This window comes from Mya arenaria, chromosome 8 (assembly GCF_026914265.1).
Source record: "Mya arenaria isolate MELC-2E11 chromosome 8, ASM2691426v1".
Taxonomy (NCBI): domain Eukaryota; kingdom Metazoa; phylum Mollusca; class Bivalvia; order Myida; family Myidae; genus Mya; species Mya arenaria.
The window spans coordinates 14,469,214-14,483,336 of NC_069129.1; the positions used below are offsets into that span (position 1 = coordinate 14,469,214).

Here is a 14,123-nt window from a genome sequence, read left to right on the forward strand (position 1 = left end):
AAAAAAAATTGAAAAAATAAAAAAAAAATGTTTTTTTTTTAATTGCTTTTCAATATGTAGTTTAAACCTTAAACGCTTATACAGAAGATAGCTTTAACCCCATTTTCCAATGATGAAAATGATATTCTTATATAAAGCCTAATAAAAAAAAAAAAAAAAGCCTACCTACCCTACCTATTTCTGAAAAGGATGTAACCCTAACCAAACAAATTTTTTTTAGGCCCAATAAAAAATAAAATAAAAAGCCCACTTACCTTACCTGTTTTTATAAAGGATGTTACCCTAACCAAACCATTTTTTTTTGCCTAAGCTGAAATCTTTACACCTGAGCCCAAAACATTCTTAAACTGTTTTATTGAAAATTTTATTTTCATATATAATTTTTATTTCTTTGTCCTCATTGAAATGATTGCTGATCTATTCTGGTAATAATTTACAATTAATATGACAAATTGTGTTTATCAAGTAGTGAATAATGCATAGTTATTATCAAGAATTCGTATTCGCTAAACTCCTGCACACCAATAGTTTTATGTGGGAACAAGTGCATACTACAATGTTCCTAATTGATGATGATTTGGATTGTTATTGTAGATAAGTGGCAAAAGCCCCTGGTAAAGTCATGTTTGTGTCTACGGCTATGATTGACTGGTTGGCTTGCTTGTGATGAGCAAGGAGAGCTGTACATTTTTACAGTGTTATAAAAGACTTCTTAGAAATAGCTGTCTGTTCCAGGTGTCTATTTGCAGTGCTTCGTCATTTTCTTATGACAGTACTGGATGTATGTCATTAATAAGCAGATTTAGAATTTAGCTTACAACTTCACAGTCCACCAGTCAGGTCTCCTAAAATTTGAGTGGAATTGGTATTTTTATTACAGTAGAAAAAAAAGAACCAAAATGATTGAAAATGGGTATTAAGGTAAGGTAGAATCTCAAAGTTAATCAGTATGTCTGGCTTAAGATGTCTCGCTTAAATATCAGTTATTATGTCATTCATAAGTGGATTTCGAATATAACCTACATTTCCAGCCAATGGAAGCAACAGATGGCCTCCATTAATCATTAGTACAACACACAGCCAACTGGAAAAAGTGAGAGTGACCGTGCGGTAAGCTAACCCGAGAGGTTGTGTCTGCTCCACACCAGGGTGAGAGTGGTCTAATGGTATTTGTGTCCACCTCTCATCCTAGAGGTTGTGGGTGAGAGAGTGGTCTAGTGGTATAATTTTTTATGTTTCTGCCTCTCACCTTACAAGTTATGGGTTTCAGTCCGACTTGGGTGAGAGTGGTCTAGTGGTATATGGTATATACCTCACAAGAGGTTGTGTGTCTGATCTCCATCAAAGTTAGAGTTGTGTAGTGGTATATGTGTCGCTTCTCACCAGGTTGTGGGTTCCCTCCCGATCAGGGTGAGAGTGGTGTAATGGTATAGGTGTCTGCCTGTAACTCAAGAGGTTGTGTGTTCCATCCCCATCCAGGAATAAAGAGTAGTCTAGTGATATATGTGTCTGCCTCTCACCCAACAGGATGTGTAAACTATCCCCACAAGGGTGAGAGTGGTGTTGTGGTATAGGTGTCTGCCTGTAACTCAAGAGGTTGTGTGTTCCATCCCAACCAGGAATAAAGAGTACCGTATTTTCTCGACTATAAGGCGATTCGCTTATAAGACGGCCCCCTAACTTTGCCCATGAAATCTGGTGCTTTTTGTTTCGACTCGCTTATAAGACGGGGTCAATTTTTAAGCAAATCTAAAATGCTAAAATTCTTCCTAATGTGTAAAAATGTTCAAGCTCAACGGACAATTATCGACTTTCGCGGTAACTGTTTTTGTTTTACGGTACTCAAAGAAAATGGCGGTTAACTGTGAGCTCTCTATTTGGAGGTAGGTTAAAAATGAGTACATAAGTTTGCAGGACAGGTCGTTACTTATCGGAATTGTAATAATTCATCAATAACAACATATGTATGTTTTAGGTTTTTTTTTATTGAAGACACTAATGAAGTTCTTCGGCAAAATAAATGGCTTCAATAACATAACTGCGAAAAGCCGAGGCATGAATAGGTGTTTGTTTAGCAATAATGCTTTAGGCAATATTGTCCCTTGATTGGCGACGAACATAAAGGATTCATATTCGCATTGTCATTTGTTTGCTTAATCAAATTGACAGTTAGGTACCTACATCATATTAAGATTCCAATTTATTGATTTGATATATCTGTCAAACTAATTATACTGACACGCGCCATAAGAAAAAATGCAGATATAACAGTACACTGTGTGACGTCAGAGCACGCGCGGTGAAGAGATTTCGTGTTGTTGTTTACTTAATTGCCCCATACTTGTATCAGCAGACGATATACTGGATAGACGAATATCCTATGTAAAATTTTACTGATTTTGACATGAATCTTTTTTTAATATTTTATCGACCCGCTTATAAGACGGGTCCCCTACTTTGGGGGTAAAAATCGGGACCCAATTTCCCCGTCTTATAGTCGAGAAAATACGGTAGTCTAGTGATATATGTGTCTGCCTCTCACCCAACAGGATGTGTAAACTATCCCCACAAGGGTGAGAGTGGTGTTGTGGTATAGGTGTCTGCCTGTAACTCAAGAGGTTGTGTGTTCCATCCCCACCAGGAATAAATAGTAGTCTAGTGATATATGTGTCTGCCTCTCACCCAACAGGATATGTAAACTATCCCCACAAGGGTGAGAGTGGTGTTGTGGTATAGGTGTCCGCATATCACCCTAGAGGTTGTGTGCTCCATCCCCAGGTGGTAGTGGTATATGTGTCTGACTCTCACCAAAGAGGTTGTTGGTCTCGCCCCCACCAGGGGAACATACTCATGGCCTCTCAAAATTGGCAACAGTACTCAACGGTCTCTACCAAGGAAGGACTCAAGCAGGTTTCTATAAGCTACCAGCATATGTCACAATCCTGACATTGGTATACCCTGCAAAGGAAATTTTTATATTCTGAAGTACAATAGTATTTAGATATCTTAAAAAAAAAACGCATCCAAGTTTGTTACAATTATATCGTACATTTAAGATAACCTCAGCCATAAGATAACCTCAGCTATCTTTAGATATATTCTTGCATGCATGAGACAGGTGTCAAAGAAATCAAAATGTTGTTTTTTACCCACTTAAGAGGCTGAATGAAATAATTCTCAAATTGATGAAAAAAAAATCAAATTTGGCGTCCGTCCAACGTTGATGATGTGTTAACATGTGCAGGGGCGATTAGCTGCATGCAGAAATGCTAATAATTTTTCCATGATTATATTCAATAGACTTTCATGTGTTGTTTTATAGCTAGGTCATACAAAATCTGGTAAAAATATTGTAAATCAGGTGTGATCTAAGGAAGAATGTAGAGGAGCAGAAAAGTTTGTATCGTAGTTAAGATGGGTTATGATATTCTTGTTTCAAGTTCAAAATGTTCATTGGACAATTTGGCCAGAGTTTTTTATTTTTCGTTTTACGGGAAATTTTTCAAAAATAAGCGCCAGGAGGAGGGAATAAAATTAAGAAAAAGATGTCTAAAAATGAGCGTCGAGAAAAATAAATAAAAATAGATGGATTTTCCGTATTTTTTTCTTTTTTTTTCGGAAATTTTTATAGAATGTATGTTTTGAAGTTGTGCACACTTGTTTTGTACTCCATACTGCCTGTTATATAATAGATCTGTATAATAAAGTCAAAACAAGATGTCATTTTCACAAGTAGCCACAATAATGCACCAGTCAATTGTAACCACACCCCCTCCTCCCAGGTCCAGAGAATAGCGGAAACTTTGACTTTCAGTCCAGCCAATCCTTGGTAAAATCCCCACCCTGCGGAGACAAAGTACTGGTCAAATCCCCGCCAAATTCCCCCGCAACTCGAGGTAAGGCCCTTTACCCACTATTTTCGGCGCAAAAACAAAACCATCGCATTCACTAGGCACTGCGGGGCCACCTAGAAGGTAAAGACACGGCCCATTTCTCTCATTTTCCCCTATATACCCAAGGACCTCGGGGGCCATGTTTACAATTTACTGGTGCATAATCTGGTGCATAATGCACATTTAGAACTTTTTTTAACATTTGGATATTCATTTTACTCCCTAAACGCCACAAGTCAACTGATTCACACCAATGAAAATATATTCTTCAACTGTAACTCCACAGTATTGAACACTGCACGGTTAAATAAAAATTACTCATAAATTATTATATATGCATGATTTTAATATGAGCATCTATACTTTTGTAGTGCTTTTAATAGTCACTGAAACTCGCACTAGCAAAACATAAGGCATCTGGCATATTGTTTGTGTCTAAAATGTTGATTAATATCATTTTGGGTTCGTATATTGAGATAAACAACACATATGAAGAAATTTAATGTCTTTGAGATACAAGAAAAGAAACAAGATACGTAACTCAAACTTACCAGATTTCACAGTAGAGTCCATTTTTTATAGTTTCTTAATCAACATACAAACAATCCATTTTAAAATGGGTGACATGAAAAGAGGAGCCAATGCCCATTAAAATGGTATGCGATATGTTGGTATAACTTTATTGTCTTTAGATAAATAAGCCAAATCCAATGTCACATTCTCGTCTTTTTCTGTTGTCACTGTCAGAAACTGTACAGCAAATTCCAATTATCAGTGTATCCCCGTGTAAACCGGTCTACACACAGAAATATTTAAGAAATTTTATGCTTTGGTATAAAGAAAATACAATTCCGTTCCGAAATATCACAAAATGACAAACGCACTGATTTTATGAACAACAGTGTATCAGTCTTCAAACTAAATCCACTTTCATAAAAGGCGGCCATTTTCCTTACAAGCGCTTAGATGATGATAATAAGCAAGTTTCAAGTTTTATTTTCATCATGGCATATAATATGCATGTGATATCACAAAACAATGTAACATATTTCAGTTGACATCATAAGCATGAACTGCCGGCTTCTGCCATCTTGGAAATTGTGCGCGATAGTTTTTGTTGTTGTGAAATTAGCATTAGGTTAAATAACACTAAATTTTATTTTCTATCGGAGATCGAAAAAACGGGCGGCGGAAAAAATAAAAATAAAGTTAGGAATTTGAATCTTTTTCTTATTTGGGTTCTGCAATATTTAGGTACGGCGCTCCCGTAAAATATTTGCCATATTAATTTATTTTTTCATAGCGCCATTTTTAAGTCAGCTATAAGTTCGTGTGCGACACTTCTGTTTCCTGGGTATAAACAGGTACCGGGACCCATGCCTAGAGAACATGCCCTTGGGGGCTCGAACCTGCAACTTTTAGGGTGACCGATGAGCCTTACCACCGGACCACTCCCATCCTCTGAAGGTGCAGTTGCCTGACTCATTGCTGAAAGTTATTGCTGGAAACAGCAGACAGAAATGCTGCAGTATTCAAGGGATATTATCCCTATAAGTACTGATAATACCAATCAATTACAGTCGAGAAATAGACAAAACTTCTGACGCAGTGACACATAGAGGCCCTCAGATGCCTGTCTTTCCGCGACGTTACAATATCCTCGTATTGATTTCCAATTTGAAGCTGCCATATCAAACATAACGCACAAAAGACGCGGTCGAGTAAAGCTATCGGAAGTGGTCTTTAACTGGCTTTAAAATGAGTGGTTGATTGTGAGGTGACTGTCGCTAGCGTGTTTATGTCATTTCTATGTAACAGTTGTACTTAATAGTTAATAGTTTAGAAAAGACCTGAAAAACATGGCAGTGTGTTTGTTTAAAATGTAGAGCATTTTTTTTTATCTTGGGCCAGTGTCTGTTCATTGCTCGAGTTAAAGCTGCACACTCACAGATTGACCATTTTAACAACTTTCTTATTTTTTGACTTGGAAAGAGCAAATTTTTGCATAAATATCTGAAAACCAATGATATAAGACTGCCGACAAAAAATCAGATGTTGTATGGCTTAAGCCGCTTCTGAACTTAAACATAAAAATCTGTGATCTGATTTTTTGTCAGCAGTATTATATCACTGGTTTCCATGGATTTTTTGCAAAAAATGGCTCGTTCCAAGACAAAAAATAAAAAAGTTGTTAAAATGTTCAATCTGTGAGAGTGCAGCTTTAATATTGGTATTTACAATGACAGGTGCTTTGTCAAAGTGCTGTCTAGAAACCAAAGGGAATGATTTAGAAAAGAAGTTAAGTACTGTCATGGAAGTTCAGAGTCATTTTTGTCAACACTGATTTGAGTCATTTTTGTCACCTCTGATTTGAAAGAGTACTTAGAAATTGTAGGAATTGAAATCAGAACATAATGATAGGTTTACAGCCATAAGACTTGATGTATTTTTGAGCATCAATATTCTAAGTACAGAATTTTCTTTTCTGTGTTAAAAGTCCTTTCTCCTTCCAATTAATGGTACTTTCAAAAAAGGGGAAAAAATCAGTGTGGAATCTGTGAATACGCTACAGACAGCAATCACATTTCAATTATCTGTTATAGGTCTTGTTTGTTCAAGAATCAATAGAGTTTACAACATTTGAAATGCGATAAGAGAGGTTTTATGATCCTGTAACAATGAATTGTACTGGCCAAGTTAATGCTTTATAAATTATATGGAGAAGATCTTTTTATTGGCAATTTTATGGTATTGATTGTGCAAAGCAAAAATGCAAACATTCTGTGCGTTTGAATGAGTGTATCATATTAAATCAAACATTAGAAAAATGGGCCATAATTTAAAGTAACAGGTTTGTGAGAACTATTGTTTGTTGATTGTTTTTGCACAAGGCAATGATATCTGAAGAAAATATGCAGAAATAGAAAGTAAAAAAATACTAGGAGATGGCAAGTATACCCACAGATTAATAAAAAAAAAAATTGATTTTAAGTAACAATAGAACTTTCTATGAATCTTTAGATTATTATCTCCCTTTAAAGTTACATAAGTTATCTCTCTTAGATGTTTTTTCTTTTGTTTGTTTTTAGATCTCTGTTGAATGTTGATTTATAATCGCTCTTGAATGTAACATGATTATTTTTCTCCTTTTATAGTAACTTGATTTATTATCTCTTGAAAGTTACTTGATTAATTTTATTTCTTGAATTTGACTCGATTTACTATCTGTCTTGATCTTTACTCAATATATTATCTCCCTTTATGTTACTTGATTTAATATCTCTTAAATGTAACCAGATTTATTACCCCCCTTGAATGTGACTTGATTTAATGTCTCTCTAAAACTGTAACTGGTTTGTTATGTTGCTTGATTTAATATCTCTTAAATGTAACCTGATTTATTACCCCCCTTGCTTGATTTAATATCTCTTGAATGTAACCTGATTTATTATCCCCCTTGAATGTTACTTGATTTAATATCTCTTTAAAATGTTATTTGATTAATTATCTCACTTGAATAAAACTTGATTTATTATCTATCTTGCTTGATTTATTATGTCTCGAATGTTTCTTGAATTATTATCCCCATTGATTGATACTTTATTCATTATCTCCCTTTAAAGTCACCTGATGTGCTTTCTATCTTCCTTTAATGTTACTTGATGTGTTTATCTCCCTTTAAAGTTACTTGATGTTTTTATCTCCCTTTCATGTTTTTGATTTTTTATCTCCCTTTTATGTTACTTAATTTATTTTCTCTGTTAAAGGTTACTTGTTTTTTTTATCTATCTGAAATTTTACTTGGTTTATTTTCTCTCTGGAATGTTACTTTATTTATTATCTCTTTTGAATGTAACAAATTACACTGAATATTATGGATTGCATCACAATCATATTTTTAATACTTCCATAGCTGTATATCATTTAACACTTAATAAAATTTTAGAAAGAGCCTTAATTGCATTTTAAATAACAATATTTTTCAGACCATAAAATCTTCAACAATTTTATCAAGTTTTAGATGTAAAAATATTCTGTTTCATAACTATTTCCACAGCTTTTACAATGAACTCGGTATCAAACAGAAATTGATACGCCGTAGCTAATGTAGCAACTTAATTCTTCTTCTCATAGGCTCTCTTTTGATAATAAATAAAAATCAAAAAGATATATGCTTAATAGATTTATCGTTAGCCTCATGCTTAGATAGTTCAATGCAAAGATAGTTTGATTAAAGCTGCACTCTCACAGATTGGCCATTTTGACAATTTTTATTATTTATTTTTGTCTTGGTATAAACCAAGCAAAGACAGTTTGATTTAAGCTGCACTCTCACAGATTGACCATTTTGACAATTTTTATTATTTTTTTTGTCTTGATATAAACCAAGCAAAGATAGTTTGATTTAAGCTGCACTCTCACAGATTGACCATTTTGACAATTTTTATTATTATTTTTTTGTCTTGGTATAAACCAAGCTTTGCAAATATCTGGGAACCAGTGATATGAGACTGGTGAAAGATATCATATAGCAGTTTTCAATATTCACATTCGGAAGTTTAAGTTTTGTTGCTAAAAGCGTTTCTAACGCCATAAGAAAAAAAAAAAATTGGCATCAAACATCCATTTTCGAACGTAAATATGATAAACTGCAATCCGGCCCCAATTTCTTGAACTTCTTAAGCTTAACAGGTTTAAGTAGCTTATTTCAATTAGCCAAAATACATACTTACAATCAATTTTGATAAATGAAGAATGGTTTATTGTGTTTAACATACAGATAATTCCTATGTAACATCTAAAAACTCTTAAAAAAGTAAATAAAACATATTTAATAGAAAAACAAAAATAGTGAGCTTAGCTTAATCTTGTTATAAGGGACTTAAGAAGTTACAAAAAATGGGGCCTGATCCTTTTTCAGCATTCTTAAATCACTGGTTCTCAGACATTAAGCAAAAATTGTCTCATTCTAAGACAAAGAAAAAAAGTTGTCTAAACAGTCCACCTGTGAAAGTGTAGCTTTAAAATGAAGTTTAGCGATGAAATAGTAATTGCATCAATTTTACTCTGATAAATAACAGAGCAGTGAAAGTCTGGGGTGTTGCAATTTAAGTTATAAATAAAAGTGTAATTCATTTCATCAATAATCAATGTCATATTTTTTAATCTGAAGTGAACCATTCCAGCCTTGTAATTTACTAATTGGTACAAGGGAATATTTCATATTTTCTCAGTGATGTTTTAAGTGTATGTGAAGGCTAATGGGTGCGCATGTGGCATTTGGCAGCGAATTCTGACAGCGTAGGAACGTTTCATTCACAGACCACAATGATAAGACGTAATTACCCATGAAATAATAGTTATTGTTTCCCAAGTTATAAGATTGGCACCAGTTGTTTCTTCTTGTTATGTTTCTGTGTAGCCAATTATTGGCGTTACTACAACACTGGGGAAAGAAGGTGTTTGAAAAGACATGTAGATAGTGCTCCAGCTAGGCCTCAATAGCAGGGTGGGGCACCCGCTGGCCATTCTGGCTGCTGCCTTTAAATTACACCCTGCTGTGCCCTTTTGTTTGACAGTAAATTTTCAGAAATAAGTATAAAAATAATAAATCTATGTAGTTTGATGCTAAAGTAAAGATAACAGCTTAGGTATTCATAACCAATTATTAGTATTGAAAGCAGTTACAACACATACACAATAAAATATGACATTGGCCCTTGCAAGTGCCCCATTAGGCAGCAGCAGCAGCAACAACAGAGGATAAGTGATTGTTAAAGTTGTAGAAGAGGCAGACAATTGTTGCTTCAGAAATGAGAAGAATCTGCATCAGTAATAACTGTAGCAACAACTGAGTAGCAATACTAAAAAAAACAATAGCATCAGTATAAGTAGCTGCATTTATGAATGCTTAAAATGTCCATCAATGATCTGTCGAAAGATTAGTTGCTAACAGTTCTTTATCTTATTTTGTCTTACTTTAAATTCAGCTATGAATATTTTATGAGCATTATAAAAAATCCAGAGTAACATTAGTACTGACTGACATAGATTGCCATTATGGGAGGAAACTTGTACCAGATAATACTGTAGATTGCATTAAATTGCAAGGGTTTGAATTTCACTGATAAGTGCAATTCCATCATAATACAAATTTTAAACTTTGCTATGTGATACAAATATATAAATGGCTACATTAGATTCGTTATAGATCGAAATGGCTTCCAACATGAATACAATTTTGTTTGGTTAGGAAATGGTTAAAACACAAAAAAAAATTCAAGACAAAAAGAACTAAATGTATTAAAAGAAGTTATCAGTTACTAGTAGAGATTTCCTGGAAACAGCTTTGTGGCCTGATGACATTTAAGAAGAAGTGGTTGTACTTATTCACCGCTGTGATCATTAGATTTATAAATCATTCATGGGCATTTATAGATCTTTAGATTGCTCCAACTAAGAAGTTGACATTTTCAATTCTTATACAAACCAGCGATCATAGCTTAACGCCATGCCATTAAAAAATATCAGCTTTTCTAAGAAACGTGTTGGTTTACAGATATGACGATGCCAAGAACGGTATAATTTCACGAGTCGGAAGATTTCTTCTGAGCGTGCTTGGCAAATACGGCAATAGGCAAATGGCGACCCTAATTGACATATCGGAAGAAAAATACAATGGTGGCTGTAGAAAGACAAGATCTAATGGAAGTTTAGTGGAGACGCCGTGTCAGTCCCTGTCACAAGACACATGATTTATTTCAGCCGTATTGATTCCTGAAATGCGAAACAAATTAACAAATCCAGTTTTGACAGCAAATAAATTGAAATTAGAGAGTGAAAGAAATCAATTACCGGGTTATGGGATGCCGTTTTGGTTGTTTCTCGACAATTGAAAATCGTTCCCCTCTTCTAAACCCCTGGAAAGTGTCAGAAGTTGTTTCGAATTGGCATAATAGATATTGATTCCGCACATCCCTTGGGAAGAAATTTGGAGATGTCTTAAATGGAACATGTGTGCTTGGTCGAAAGTTTGTTTGTTTTTATGTCTATTCATTTCCCATAGGTGCGTTTAAAGTTGATATAGATATCTAAAGCTATTACGTGGGCAATGACGGTTAGAAACTGTCAAATTGTCTGACGCTGTAATGTTGAGCTAACATTTTCTGTCATTTTTGTTATTATCCAAAGATAGTTTAAGACGGGTCCAAGGTCCCCTGGGGACTCACATTTCAGCTTTGGTTTTGGTGTGGAATGGATTCTTAAAATAATATGACAGAAAATAAGAGAAAGGTATCAGAAAATAAATGAGTTGTCTACAAATATTTGTTTTTTCAGGTCTTGTTTTAAAAGGCCAGTTTCTCTTCACTTGAGGGGACATAATGAATTTGCCCATGTCTACCAGTCTTATCTGTCATTTCATCCAAGATAATATTAGTTGTTGGCATATCATAAAAAAAAATACAATAATACATTTTTTTTATAAGAATAATATGTACAAGGAAAGCACATGGACAACTTGAATGTATGTATTAATATATTTAGGTTGTGTAATATTTTCTAAATTGTCTGTTTTTCTTTCAGGTGGTTTGGGATCAAAGCCTCCTCCACTGAACCTGATGTCGCCAGCAGGTCCAAAACAGCAGCGAAACACTGCAACAGTGTCCCCACTACACCATGTGCCCTCGCCGACAAACGGCGTCAACTCGTTGGGCGGAAACGTGGCCCTGAATGCACGCTCGCAGTCTGGTTTTGCAGCGGCACTGAGGAAACTGGCCAATCAGGCCAAAGATTCTCCAGGTATGTACATCAAGTGGTAGAGGTATGCGCTGTCACAGTTTACACAGGCACAAAATGTTTCATTTGCTTTATTGGCAAAACATTTCCTCCCTTCCTACTTTCATAATTATTATGTATTTTCTCACATTTTAAGTAATGCCTTTCTTAGAACTTGTGTCACAGAATGCATCAGTGCTCGAATTTAGCACTCCCACGCTCGCAATATGGGAGTGAAAATTGGAGAATGTGAGTTGAATTTTAAGGTTCTTGATAAGTGAAAACTCTTGAAGACTAGCAACTTTCAATTTGCCTACTTTCTCTTGTAAACACACATCAAATGATGGGGTATACACAAGCATGGTACGCTTAGTGCATATTCTAGACTGGTATTTCGTGTACGATTTTTTGGCGACAGTATTTGGTTAAAATAGTATCAGTTTTGAGGCACAGTCCATCATCATGACAAGCAAGAAAGTTTTTCTACACATGGATTTTTAAAATGGAAGGCAGCTGATGGCGATGATCAAACTTATCTGACATAGAAGCGAAGTTAAATAAAGCATCCTTTAAAACTAACTAAATGGGAGAAGAAACTCCACAAAAAATTAACCATCAAAACAGACGTCAATGGGAATGTCTGCAAGATATTTTGTGCTTATCACAATACTTCCACAATACGTTTGCTATATGTTTACGAATCTAATGGCTTCAGAGGGTAAATTGTTATTAAACAGAAAACGTTGTTGTTGTTTTTTCTTACATTACTTTTTTCTTACAAAAACAAAGGGGTGAACAAAAAAAATGCAAGTGAAGTTGGCATTTTAAGCATGCAAAATTTTGCAAGTACATTTTTTTCTTAATTCAACACCTGCTGCGTAATTGTTAATATGCAATTGATGATATTGAATTTGTCAGTAATTAAGAAGCTAACATATTTACTAGATTTTTTACGATAAACACAGACATGTCAATTTTTTTTCTGTTTACCAGATGAGGGTGTCAAGACAACGTCGTCTTCAAGCCCCCGTGCCACGAGCACAAAGAGTGGCCCTCCACCACTGATGTACACTTCAACAACCTTGACTTCACCACCCGTGGTTACTATAGCACCCACACAGTCACATCCCAGTCTGATGGCTAGTGACGCTAGACCGGTATGTTACACTTATGTAGTTTAAGGTCAATGGTTTTTCATGCGTAATTAGCTCTCAGAGAGACAAAGATAAACAATAGGCATTTGTAGTCACAACCTTTGGCTATAGATACGTGTGATGGATGCAAAAAGAATCTGTGTTACTACTGTGTTTTTATACATTATTTACATGAATGTATCTCATTTTATGTGTTGCTACATTAAAGGGGCTGTACACCACATTGGCACCAAAAAAAGTTTTTTTCTGTAACGAATCTCAGAACAATTATCTAATAGAATGTGTTACGCTTTAATATCATAATTGTAAAAAAAAAGTACCAAAATGTAAAAAAAAAAATTGTGTCGGAGACCGGGTTTGAACCTGTGTCGCCAAAACTGCAGTCCAGCGTCGTATCCCCTTGAGCCACGACGGCTTACTCTACTTGGGTGACATAATTAATCTATACACCTACCTCCCTAATATCACGTGATAACACCGACTAGCCAATCACGCATAAGGAATGAATTCTACCTGGTAGACATACCCAGTAATCTTTTTTAATGGAAAAATAGTAAACTGTGTGGTACTTCAGTTAGTAAGTTTCAATGCATTGTACACATCGATGCCAAGTTTATGTCAGTTTTCAACAATTTTCTCTTTTTTTGCTATTTTATCATACAGAGTACAGCCCCTTTAAGAACCCTAATTATCAATATGATTTGTAATTTAAAATTGAGGTGACATGTACAAGTTCATACAAAGTTAATTTACTGTTGTTATTTTCTTTACCAGTTATACCAGCTGATGCTTTTATAAAATGGGTGTTGACAATTGTGTTGACAAAAAGACCCTGCCTTCCTTTACCTACAACAAATAGCAAAAACGTTATCAGCCATTATCTGTTTTTATGTTTCCTGTGGTTGGAAACGTGACCATCCCCAGTCATCAGCTTCCAGAGACGTTCAAATTTTGTTAATACATATAACAACTCATATTATATTCCAGACCCTGGAGCGCTTGCACAGCAACTCTTCCATGTTTGAGTCTTATGGAGGCGGGAAACATGATCGTCCCCAGTCGTCTGCGTCCAGAGAGGAAGATCGGTCAACAAGTCGTGACAACCACTCACAGTCAGCACGCAGGTAACATATACCAACTGCATTATGTTCAAAATTTGTTATTAAATTTCTTTTTACTTCCATTTTGAATATAGTAATACGCCTTTGTAAAGAATTTTATTGGAATTTACGAAACTTGTGTAAATCTATAATAAATGAACAGTAACCTCTTTGTAGAAAGGAAAAAAACTATTTCATGT

At 35.0% G+C, this 14,123-nt stretch overlaps 1 protein-coding gene across 1 annotated transcript in view; it reads left to right on the forward strand.

The window, feature by feature from the left end:
• The window catches only part of LOC128242746 (genetic suppressor element 1-like), a 69,024-nt gene that overhangs the window by 41,981 nt on the left and 12,920 nt on the right, over positions 1 to 14,123 (forward strand). Inside the window, exons 3-5 of the mRNA XM_052960016.1 lie at positions 11,478 to 11,693; positions 12,663 to 12,826; positions 13,811 to 13,947. Of these exons, the coding sequence (XP_052815976.1) occupies positions 11,478 to 11,693; positions 12,663 to 12,826; positions 13,811 to 13,947 (517 nt within the window). The remainder of the gene's footprint in view (positions 1 to 11,477; positions 11,694 to 12,662; positions 12,827 to 13,810; positions 13,948 to 14,123) is intronic.